This window comes from Thunnus albacares, chromosome 18 (genome assembly GCF_914725855.1).
Source record: "Thunnus albacares chromosome 18, fThuAlb1.1, whole genome shotgun sequence".
In the NCBI taxonomy this organism is placed as follows: Eukaryota; Metazoa; Chordata; class Actinopteri; order Scombriformes; family Scombridae; genus Thunnus; species Thunnus albacares.
In genome coordinates this window covers 11,235,845-11,247,347 of record NC_058123.1, presented here as the reverse complement: position 1 = coordinate 11,247,347, position 11,503 = coordinate 11,235,845, and the positions used below count along the sequence as shown (strand labels likewise).

The 11,503-nt window shown below is 41.1% G+C and overlaps 1 protein-coding gene across 1 annotated transcript; it reads left to right on the top strand.

Annotated features, from left to right (window-relative positions):
- The first annotated feature begins 117 nt into the window (after positions 1 to 117).
- dhx29 (DEAH (Asp-Glu-Ala-His) box polypeptide 29) lies at positions 118 to 10,433 on the top strand. Its single transcript, XM_044334334.1, has 28 exons — positions 118 to 310; positions 1,090 to 1,163; positions 1,474 to 1,587; positions 1,688 to 1,817; positions 1,907 to 2,046; positions 2,133 to 2,276; positions 2,951 to 3,077; positions 3,171 to 3,329; positions 3,635 to 3,803; positions 4,189 to 4,309; positions 4,437 to 4,829; positions 4,922 to 5,188; positions 5,341 to 5,484; positions 5,592 to 5,768; positions 5,972 to 6,112; positions 6,324 to 6,468; positions 6,571 to 6,691; positions 6,829 to 6,913; positions 7,013 to 7,101; positions 7,385 to 7,513; positions 7,791 to 7,866; positions 8,013 to 8,237; positions 8,408 to 8,544; positions 8,768 to 8,858; positions 8,941 to 9,237; positions 9,320 to 9,451; positions 9,560 to 9,656; positions 10,053 to 10,433. The coding sequence occupies exons 1-28, from the start codon at positions 133 to 135 to the stop codon at positions 10,106 to 10,108; spliced, it is 4,158 nt and encodes a 1,385-aa protein (XP_044190269.1). The 5' UTR covers positions 118 to 132; the 3' UTR covers positions 10,109 to 10,433.
- Positions 10,434 to 11,503: the final 1,070 nt, after the last annotated feature.

Below are 11,503 nucleotides of genomic sequence, written 5' to 3'. Positions count from 1 at the left end.
ACGCGTCATATATACGAAGTGTGAGGACTCAGTCTCTGTTTTGCTCTTTATTTAAAACCACCACCTTTCAGCGCTTGGCTGATGATCCGCCATCATACAGTCGCATAGAGGAGGCAGTATTTTGGTGACTTAATGGGTGGTAAGAAGAAGAAATCGGCGGCGGCTGGTGCTCCGGTGGCTCCGGCAGCGGCGGCAGCAGCAACGGGCAGGGCTGGTGCCGCTGCAGCGGGGAACAGCGTGGCGGAGGAGTCGAAGAAACAGCCACACAGCAACAAGCCGGCTAAACCAGCCAAAGAGAACAAGTCAAAAGGTGGTATTAACTATCTACCAGCACGAAAACGTCATTCCCGAGTTTGTTTGGTTTCTATCGGTGTCATTCCCAAAATTCAGACACCAGAAACATCACTATACAGTTCACACAGTCAGGCAGGCACTCAGCGTTAAAGTATGACTTTTATGTGTATAGAGGTGGACGTAATATCATAAACATTCATCTACTCTGTACAGTAGTGGATAAATAAATCCTAAAAGTCCTTCAATTAGATACAGACTGTCAGAATGTGTTGACACATTCCCAGCTGTAGTGTGTGGTGGGATAGATTGCATTATATTGTGTAGACATTAATGATATTATGTGTTCAGCCTTGTATGTATGTTTACTTGTCTTTTACTGTTTTTACTTCAACTAGTAAACAAGTAAATAAACCGCGAGGCTGCAGGGTTGTGCAGATTCACTGTGAGAACTTTTGCACATGGGACGTCATATTTTCGTCACAGTGTCCTTATTTTTAGTAATTTGATAAGTATAAAATAACATACCTCCTCTGGTTACAGGTTAATAAAAGTCACAAAATCCCCTTTTTTGCTTCATGGCAGATGTGTGAACAATGTTCTTGTCAGATTGGTAAACAAATTTTGGTGTCTGGTAACTTGGTGGTGGACATTTGACTGTACATTAGACACTTCCAACAGTCAATCAATCCATCAAAATGGAAACAGCTGTTAGTTGTAGCTGAATCTGCACAATAGTGTGTGATAGTAAATCTGTGATGTAATCTATAAGTAAAACATACTTTTTTCCTCCTCCAGCTCCGAAGACCTACAGTCTTGCCAACACTGCCCAGGTTGACACAGGTGGAGTCTCAGATAAATCGATCCTTAAAGTAAGTCGTTGGTTCATTAACTGTGTACTTTATCTTTACTGTGCAGCTTGACAGGATTTCTCTTTAATTACTCTTTATGCCTAGTAAATGTTTCATCTGTAACCTGTTGTTGACTTTACTACAGGGTGAGGTAAATCAGTCAGACATGCTGTAGTATTAGTTATTTAAATGGGCTGTTTATATAATGTCCCAGCAGCTGAAATAGTCCATCATTAATTTAGCTGTGAGTCACATTTTTTTCATGTGTGTTTCATGCTTCAAAATGTTTATTAATGGTTGAGATGAGACCAAAACTTTCCTTCTAACGCAGGTTTCAATTCAAGCTGACCTGGAGAAAAAGATCATCAAGCTGATCAATGACTTCAGACAGGAAAATTGTGACAAAGGGCCCGTATCAGGCCGACTCACAAACAAGAAATTACTGGTAAAGACAAAACCGACTCTCCAACTTTTACACAGTTAATACATATATCAATGTTTTTCTGTGGGAGATTGTTGTATTCGGGTTTTGTTTGTGGTTGCAGGATCTCTACACAGCTCTGCAGAAGTTCAACTTCAAGAGAGAGCACATTGAGGAGGCGATGAAGAGTAGTGTGCTGTACGGAGGGGATCTCCACTCTGCTCTCGACTGGCTTTGCCTCAACCTTAAAGATGGTAAAAGAGCATCAGCAGTTGTTTAAGATGTCATCCTGAGGAAACAAGGCTGTCAAAGCAATAACTTTCTTAATTTGTCTATTTACCAGAGGAGCTGCCGGAAGGTTTTACCCAGCAGATGCAGGAGGAGAGCCAGAGGAGCAGACCCAGGTTCCAGCCTCCTGCCCAGCAGAAACCTGCAGCCCCGAGCCCCAAAGCACCCAGTAATCCCCGCAAAGAGACCACCAAGGTATGTGTGTTTATTTACAAGTGTGTCTTGGGTAAACAGACGTGTACTGTGACACATTAAACCTTATAAGTGTGGTGTTTTGCCAGGCCACAGAGAAGGATGAAGCTGCAAGCATGAAGGATTGGATCTTAAGGTATGCAGAGCAGAGCAGTGATGAGGAGGAGGAGGAAGAGGAGGAAGGAGGGAAGAAGACTGTGCGCAATCCTGAACTGGACGAAAAGTTTGATCCAGTAAGTAAAATTAAAGACACTTAAATCTGAGATTTTTTTTTTTTAATTAAAGGAACAGTTGGGCATTTTGGGAAATATGTTTTTTGCTTTTTCACTGAGATTTAGATACATTTTTGGTTTTTGTACACATTAAACATACCGGACATCACATTTTAAGTAGTGAGCTGTGGTGATTGGTAGATTTTGTTACCTTCAACAGCACCGGGCCAACTGTTTACCCCTTATTTCCAGTCTTTATACTAAACTAAGCTAACGGGCTGCTGGCTGTAGCTTGATATTTAACAGAAAAATATGAGAGTGGTATCGATCTTCTCACCTAAGTCTCAGCAAAAAAGTGAATAAGGATATTTCCCAAAATTATTTTTAATTATTTCTTAAATAGCCCATCTGTATGGAGGACACTATAGCACATTTTTGTGGTTAGAGATGCTCTCTATACTTTTATTTAGAAATGTTGATCAGATTGGTTGATGACAGCCGTTCAGCTTTTGTATGAAGTTAGGATTTGTGATATTCTGGTACACTAAATATTAGCTTCAAGCTAACTCTGGTGCAGTGTATCATTTATGCTTAATACTGCACACTGTCCTGTTCAATAAATCAAATCAAATCAATGAAGTATGTGGCATGGTGCAGTTGTTCTATAATAGTGTGTGTTGTTTCTTGTCGTGTAGAACGATAGGTATTTGATTCTCACTGCTCAGCTGTATGATGCTAAAGACATGGCAACCGCTGCCAAAACAAAAGGAGACAAGGCAGGCCAAAGGATGGCACAGGACAGAATACGCGTCATACAGCAAGGTGTGTGTGCTTTAACATTCAGATTCAGAGATTAAACAATTTCTTCCAACTTACTTTTGACTTTCATAGAACAAATGTATTTTCTGTTTCTAGAAATGAAGCAACTAGAGTCCCATCCGATGTTCAATCCAGCTATAAAAGTGGTGGATGCGCCTCAGAAGGAGAAGAAAATACTTCCTGTCACTGAGGACAAAGAAGACCTCAGCTTCAACTTATTTGAACAAGCTGAAAAGGACCCTCCTGCACAGAAAGGTACATCTCAAAAATAAACACCTTCTGAGCCAAGCTCAATTAAAAAAAAGGTTCAAAATTTTTTACAGGATATAGTAAATGTGAAACATAACTATTAATGTAGTAATGTAGCTTACAGTAGCTTCAAATTGTATTGATATGGTTCAAGAGTAATACACTGTAATACACACATACGACACATCACTGACCACAGGTCAAGAGTGTTAAGTGAGTGGTCATGTTTTTTAATGCAATGATTGATTATAAGTGACCTCTCTCTGATACACACTGTGTTGCTGACCATATTGTTACATTTTCCTCTGCAGTTGTGAAAAAGAACGAGCCAAAGGATATTCGCAATTTTGACTACACAGCTCGCAGCTGGACAGGGAAGTCTCCAAAACAGTTCCTCATAGACTGGGTCCGAAAGAACCTGCCCAAGAGTCCCCCACCGTCTTTTCACAAGGTTCCTGCCGGCAGATACTGGAGATGCAAGTAAGTGTGTGATTCTGCATCTCTGTTCCCATATACAAATGCTGTCACATAAAAAGACACACTTTGTTTTGTGTGTAGCACTGGAGAGATACACCTGCGAAGGGAGAAATGCTTAAGACAGTTTTGATGTGTTGAAAAATTGAAAATTTGATGAGCGAAGTTCTTCCCAGGGGTCTCTCAGGGTTTTCTTCTGTTTGGACAATCAGGGAGCAAGCTGTGGTCCTGAACTTCCTTTCTGACCAGTTAGGCCTTCATACAGTAGTATATACTGTATAAATTTTAACTTAAGCATGTATGCCACATGTGTGCACACACTAAGAAAATATCAATCAGTCATGCCCTTTAGAAATATTTTGTCTTAATGTGATGTCTTTGTATCCATTAGGGTGCGTGTTCAGAGGCCAGATGATGTTGTGGAAGTTTGTCCAACCATACTGACTGAAGACAGCATGCAGGCTCAACATCTGGCAGCCACACAGGCACTCTACACCCTGGTTAAAGGACAGGTAATACATGTAACCTAGCAGAGGATAGCACTGTTTTTCTGTGCAGCTTGACCATAGCCGTATATTATAATTCAAATTTTCTTTTAACAACTGATTCACTCCCTCTTTCTCTATCTGTCGCTCTCAGTCGGTGCATCAGCTCCTCCCACCAACTTACAGAGATGTCTGGCTGGAGTGGAGAGACAACGAGCAGCAGCAACAGGAAGAAAGCCGCACTGCTGCCAACAAACCTCGAGACCAATTCATCTCCCGCCTACTGACCAGACTCAAACAGCAGCAGAACCAGAACCAAAAGCAGGAGTCTGGCTCCGAAGGTCAGCTGGGGCTAGGTGGCGATGGGGACGAAGAGCCTGAAGAGTCCTGGGAGAATCTGGCTGCTCTTGACATCGGAGAGGGAGGAGAAGAACTGGAGGACAAGAGTGAGAAAAAAGGAGGAAGGAGGGAAAGGGAAGGAGCACTCGAGGCATCCAGAGAGCTCTTAAGGAAGCTGAAGAATTCACCACTGGCCCACAAACTACAGGTAAACACACTTAAGCATTGTACAATTTACCATCTTTAAGACATTTTACGTGAAATGAACCCAAGTCATTCAAAGAGTATCTCACCCTCAAGGCAGAGCGAGAGCAGCTTCCTGTCTTCCAACACCGGCATCGTGTCCTGGAGGCTCTGCAGCGCCACCCTGTGGTCGTGGTGGCTGGAGAGACTGGCAGCGGAAAGAGTACTCAGATTCCTCAGTTCCTCTTGGAGGAGCTGTTGACTGGGGGTAAAGTGGCGCAGCCCTGCAACATCGTGGTGACCCAGCCCCGCAGGATATCTGCCATGAGCCTGGCCTGCAGGGTCAGCCAGGAGCTTGGCTGTGAGGATGGACCGGGATCGAAGGTGAAAATACATCTTTACTAAGACATCTAAAGACTTGATGGCCCTTAATTTGAAACATTGTGATTAGCTGTCATACAAATAATAATGCAGGCTTATAGGATGAACTTTCACTTGCTTTAACGATCATGTTTCATGTGGAAATCATGTTTCAGTCGTCGCTGTGCGGATACCAGATCAGGATGGAGAATCAGTCCGGGGAGTGGACCCGCCTGCTGTACTGTACGACTGGAGTTCTGCTCAGGAAACTCCAGCATGACAGACACCTCAGCTCCCTGACGCACATCATTGTAGACGAGGTACCAACAGTTTCTGTTGGATTAAAGACTTTGTTTAAAAACGTCTTTAATGACTTTAGAGTGTCCTTCTCATCATCAGGTTAATATCCTCACCTCCATCTTCTCAGGTCCACGAACGCAGTGTCCAGTCAGACTTCCTGCTAACCATCCTGAAAGATGTTGTTCTGAGGAGATCAGACCTGCGGCTGATCCTAATGAGCGCCACAGTGGACTGTGACAAGTTCTCCAACTACTTCAACCGCTGCCCAGTAATCACCATCCCTGGAAGGACTTTCCCAGTGGAGGTGAGAGGAGCTATTGTTGTTTTGGTGTAGTTATCTATTTTAAATGTCCTTTTTGTCTGTTCTGGCGTCTTTGGAGGTGGATTACAGGGATAAGCTGCATCTGTTTTTTCCATTTACAGATGCATTTTTGAATTTTGAACTTGAACCTGAAGGCAAAGGAAACAGGAAATCCTGTACTCAAGTGCCTGTGGTTTTATTTCCAGGTGTTCCATTTGGAAGACATCGTGGAGCAGACAGGGTACGTCCTGGAAAAGGACTCGGAGTACAGCCAGAAAATTCTTGAAGAAGAAGAGGAAGTTAGCATCTCTGTCACTCAAAAAGGTGGCAAGACATTACAGCATCAGGTAATGATGGATCTCTGCAGCAGTAATATTTCTTTCTCAGACTTTTGCTTGTGGAAATAAATGAGAAGACAAGTGTTATTTCCTTTCAGTCTTTTCTTATTCATCTGTATACTTCCTAGTTTAATGTTATATAATCACTATTGTTGCTGTTGTTATTTCATCAAATGCTCTAATGTCTGGGAACTTGCACACATGCTTCTCTTTCTTTCAGGAAGTGATAATAAGAGACTCATCCGTAGGCTGGGACCTAGGTCCTGACCTGGACCACTTCAGCAGCAGGACTCGGCAGGTGCTGCAGTATACGAACCCCAATAAGATCAACATGGACTTGCTGGTTGACCTTCTAGACTACCTAGGTACAACACATCGTCATGCTTGTTTCAGACAGCATAAAGTACATTTTTATGCATGCTTTTTTTTAATGTGTAAAATTTCTGGCCTTCTTTTTGCTCTGCCAGATAAATCCCCACAATTTGCGGAGTTGGATGGGGCCGTTCTCGTGTTCCTCCCAGGTCTGGCTCACATCCAGCAGCTCCACGACCTGCTCTCCTCAGACAAGAGGTTCAAGGACAAAAACAGGTGACATATGTCCATTAATGTCATGTACTGTTATCTAATAAACACCCATAACAGTCTTGCCCCAAACTTTGAAAACAGAGAAATGAAAAAACACACAAACTGTTTATTTAACTTGTAGTTGTGTCTGTTACTTTAAGGTACAAGATTGTTGCTCTGCACTCTACTCTCTCTTCAAAGGACCAGGCTGCAGCGTTCACAGTGCCCTCCAATGGAGTTAGGAAGGTACTACAGAATGTGTTATAATGAAGCACTGAGAAACTGAACAAATACAATATATTCACAATAAGTTCTAAAAATCTGTACTGCTATGCTCTCTGTTAGATTGTGTTGTCAACCAACATTGCTGAGACAGGTGTGACTATTCCCGACGTTGTGTTTGTCATCGACACTGGGAAGACCAAAGAAAATAAGTAAGGGCTCATAAACAATGTCAGAAAAAGTCTCTCATACTTTAGTGTTATTATATTATCTCCTATGAAGTTAAAACATATTTCTGTCATCATGGGATGTAAGTTATTATATCTGTTTAATGGCTTCTATGACAGGAGTTGTCAAAGTATGTTTTATCTAATTGCCAGTTTCTGTGAATAAATACTAAGTAGAAAGAAAATAATTATAGTAACGGGAAGTTCATAAGTTCATAAGTGAAGTTTGTTGCAGAGAGACTTAACTCCAGTGTTCTGTGTTGTTCAGGTATCATGAGAGCAGCCAGATGAGTTCTCTGGTGGAAACCTTTGTGTCCAAAGCAAGCGCCCTCCAGAGGCAGGGGAGAGCAGGACGAGTCCGTAATGGCTTCTGTTTCAGACTCTACCCGAAATACAGGTAAAGTGGAGATGGTAACTCAATCAAAACAGGGCATCTGCAGGTCCAGAAAAGTCTTAAAAAGCATCAAATCCAGTTCTCTCAAAAAAAGCCCTTTTTTTCCTGTCATTCTTTGACTGTAATTATCATGAAACAGGAATTAAATAGTATTCTATGTGGTGTTAAAAAGGTCCCTGCAAGAACAGAAAGTAGGAAACTGATCATTTCCCATCAGATAAATAGGATGTGTTCAGACAAAAAAACACCTATACACGTCAGCATTTCTGTTTCATCTCAGGTTTGACGCTTTCATGGATTACTCCATTCCAGAGATACTACGGGTCCCCCTGGAGGAGCTCTGTCTTCATATTATGGTATTTAATGCACCATACTCAGTTGCACAAAAATGAAAATTCACACAAAGCCAAACACAACCTTCTACCACATGTGGAAACATTATTGAAGCTTCTGTTAGATGTTCTCCTAGATGTTCTTCTCTCCCCTCTCTCCCCTCTGGTAGAAATGTCAGTACGGCTCCCCAGAGGAGTTTCTGAGCCGGGCCCTGGATGCTCCGCAGCCTCAGTCGGTCAGTAATGCCGTCAACCTGCTGAGGAAGATCGGTGCTTGTCAACTTAACCATCATCTCCTCACCCCTCTGGGACACCACCTGGCGAGCCTGCCCGTCAATGTGAAGATTGGCAAGATGCTCATCTATGGAGCCATTCTCGGCTGCTTGGAGCCCATAGTATGTTCCGCTGTCTCATTTTTCAGAAAACACTCTCTAACTGATATTTTGCAACTGTGTAATGACTATATCTTGGTATTTTATTATATCACTACGTCTATAACTATACTATGTAATAATTATATATTTTTGAATCATTATTTGTTTCATATCTTGCCATTTTGTTTCAGGCAACCATCGCGGCTGCAATCACTGAAAAGTCTCCCTTCTCCACACCAATGAATAGAAAGGAGGAAGCCAACCTGGCTAAAGCCGCACTGGCTTTAGCCAACTCTGATCACCTGACCATATACAATGCATATCTGGGGTACAGACTTTTCTGAATACTTTTAAAGGCTTGACTTCAAAGACAGCTTGAGTATTTTTCCTAAAGTTGCATGTTTGAGATTTTCAGTAGAAAATGTATAACTCACAATGTTTGGAAGGTGTTGTGTTTTCTATCAAAATACATTTTTTGAGTCCCTGAATTACTGTTGATTTTGTTATTTCCTGATGACCTATTTTCTTTTGTTAACCTGTCATACTGTCAGGTGGAAGAACTCACAGAATGAGGGTCAGAGAGCAGAAATGTCCTTCTGCAGAAAACACTTCCTCAATCGAACAGCTCTCATTACAATAGAGGTAACACACACATATACATTTATTCGCAGATCATTTTCTCTTCCACTTCCTGTCTAATCCCACATGTTTGACTCTTATCCAGGATGTGAAGCATGACCTGATGAAGATGATGGAGCAGGCAGGTTTCTGGTCGTCTCGCTCCTCGTCTCACTTAAAGCCGCAGGCGTCCACGCTGTCCAAACAGCAGATCTCCGTCCTGAACGCAGTGCTGACAGCCGGGCTCTATGACAGTGTGGCCCGGGTCTTGTGCACCACCTCTGTGGATGTACTTGAGCGGGTGGCCTGCACAGTGGAGACCCCGCAAGGCAAGGCTCAGGTCCACCCCTCATCCGTTAACCGCAACCTGCAGACACACGGCTGGCTGCTGTACCAGGAAAAGGTATGGATGAAGAATGTGTGTCTATGTGTGTAATATCTGTTATCAATAATTCACAGTTGTGCTAATAAACATTTATCTACAGGTGAAATACACTAAGATCTACCTGCGAGACACAACTCTGATATCTCCGTTCCCCATGCTGCTGTTTGGAGGTGACATCGATATTCAGCACAGAGAAAGGCTCATCACATTAGACAGTTGGATGCATTTCCAGGTCAGAGGTCACTGGAGTTGTTCTGGGGCTCCCAAACTTGACTTTGTAGACTAATGGAATGGATGTCATTCCTGGTTTATTGACTTCAATTTATGTTCGATCTTAAAGGCTCCTGTAAGGATCGGTGTGATCTTCAAACATCTGAGGAAGCTGATGGACTCTTTGCTTGAAAAGAAGATAGAGAACCCGCGGATGAGTCTAGAAGGTAAACCCAAGTGAAAAAACATGACAAAGGCACTTCAGTTGCTGTCTAAAGTTAAACAAGGCATGGCTTTGCAGTGTTCATAATTTGACAGCTGCTAAAATCTTGGTCAAGCAAATTATGATTTTATTAATAGAGGAACACCCTTTGTTTTACATTTAAATTTTTTTCAAGAAAAATTACCTGCCTGTTGTGTACAGATACTGTACTTTAAGTATAGTAATATATGTACATTTTACAATTATACAATAATTATATAAATACAACCATAAGAATATTAATATGGAGATATACAGTTTTGAAGCAGATTAGTCTGCACATAAAAATAAAAGGAAAAGATGGTTTTGTTTTGTTTTTCTCCAGCATTACATTTGCTCTGATCCTGTCTGTCTGCTATAGGTGAGAAGACCATCCATGTGATTCTGGAGCTGATCAAATCAGAGCATGCTGTGTGACATCAGACCAACAAAGGATTTATTTGCCACTGAAGAACCAGCATACCTTTGTCTTACGCTGTCGACGGGGCTCTGCACCTACTGTACAGTCCTGTTGACAAAGTGCTTCCTGTTTCAACTCTGATATTCAGGATGGACGCCTGCAAACAAACAGTGGACATATATGGGCATCCTAAAGATAAATGATGGTTACAAGGAACTCTCACCCACATGAGGAAAACCGAATAATATGAAATGCAAAAAGACTGAAATTTGAGAGAAAAAAAACAAAGAAAATTATGTTGCCAAATGTGGTGGAAATAAAGCTGTATTAATTTTTATTGAACCTTTTAATGTGTCATGGTTGATTGATTGAGAAATGCTTTATTTTACAGGTCCTTTAATTTTATATTAGTTTCCTGAAATTTTCTGTGTAATTTGCAGGTATTTAACTGTTAATTTTTAAGACATTTTACAGAGGGGGTGGTTCAATTTGGTACAAATTATAAGAAATTACAAAAACAAAGAAACATCTTAAGAATGAACAGTTACACAACAACTAGGAAAGACTGCCCTGGGGCCGTATTCATAGTTTCCTTGTACTCTCCTAGTGACGAAATTCTAAGAAAAGTCTTAGAATTAGACATTTTCTAAGAATTTCCCCTTACAGTTAAGACTAGATCCTGGTAAAAATGGAAGTTATTCACAAAGCATCTTAGCCCTTAAGAGAACTCCAAAGGTGAAAAACTATGAGTAGGGAGGAGGACTTTAAAGAGGCTTAAGAGTTTCTTAAGCAGAGGAGGAAATGGCAGTAAGACAGAGGGTTGAATGACAGTAAGTTAATGAAACGCTACAGATTGCAGGGATAATATTTGTGGTCAATATCATTAGAGTTGTGCTCACATCTCCCACCCAACACAATAACTCCAGAAATGAAAAATTTGGAAAATTTTGGAATTTGCTGGCAGCTTGAAAAAAGAAAGATTTACATGCCAACCAACACTGCTACTTATATTGACTGGCCAGCAATCACAGAAACTGATGAAATCTGAGCCATTTTTTCACCGTTAATATCAAATAGATTAAATACTAAAATTACCAGCATGGTAAATAAATGTAAGTAAACAAATATAACAACTATCAGCATGTGAATAGGCTACTTTGCAAGTAGGACTATTTTCAAACATTTCGTAAGCTTCGTTTAAAGGCTCACAATTTATTCAACACAGATGTTCATTACATAAAATAGTATTTATAATTACACCATGTCTTAAGAAAGAATAAATTCTATGATGAGGCCTATCGATTTCACTGTTCATTCTAGGCCCATTATCACTTAAGAGAGTTTTTTTTTGTAATTATTTTTGATCAACCAATCACACATTTTTAAATAATGTGTCATACCTAGCAACAGGG

Excerpts from the sequence above, each read along its gene's own strand:
- dhx29 (XM_044334334.1), top strand. The coding sequence starts at position 133 with ATGGGTGGTAAGAAGAAGAAATCGGCGGCGGCTGGTGCTCCGGTGGCT. Across the intron at positions 2,277-2,950 it reads TGGACGAAAAGTTTGATCCA|AACGATAGGTATTTGATTCT; the intron begins GTAAGTAAAATT and ends CTTGTCGTGTAG. Across the intron at positions 6,692-6,828 it reads AGGTTCAAGGACAAAAACAG|GTACAAGATTGTTGCTCTGC; the intron begins GTGACATATGTC and ends TGTTACTTTAAG.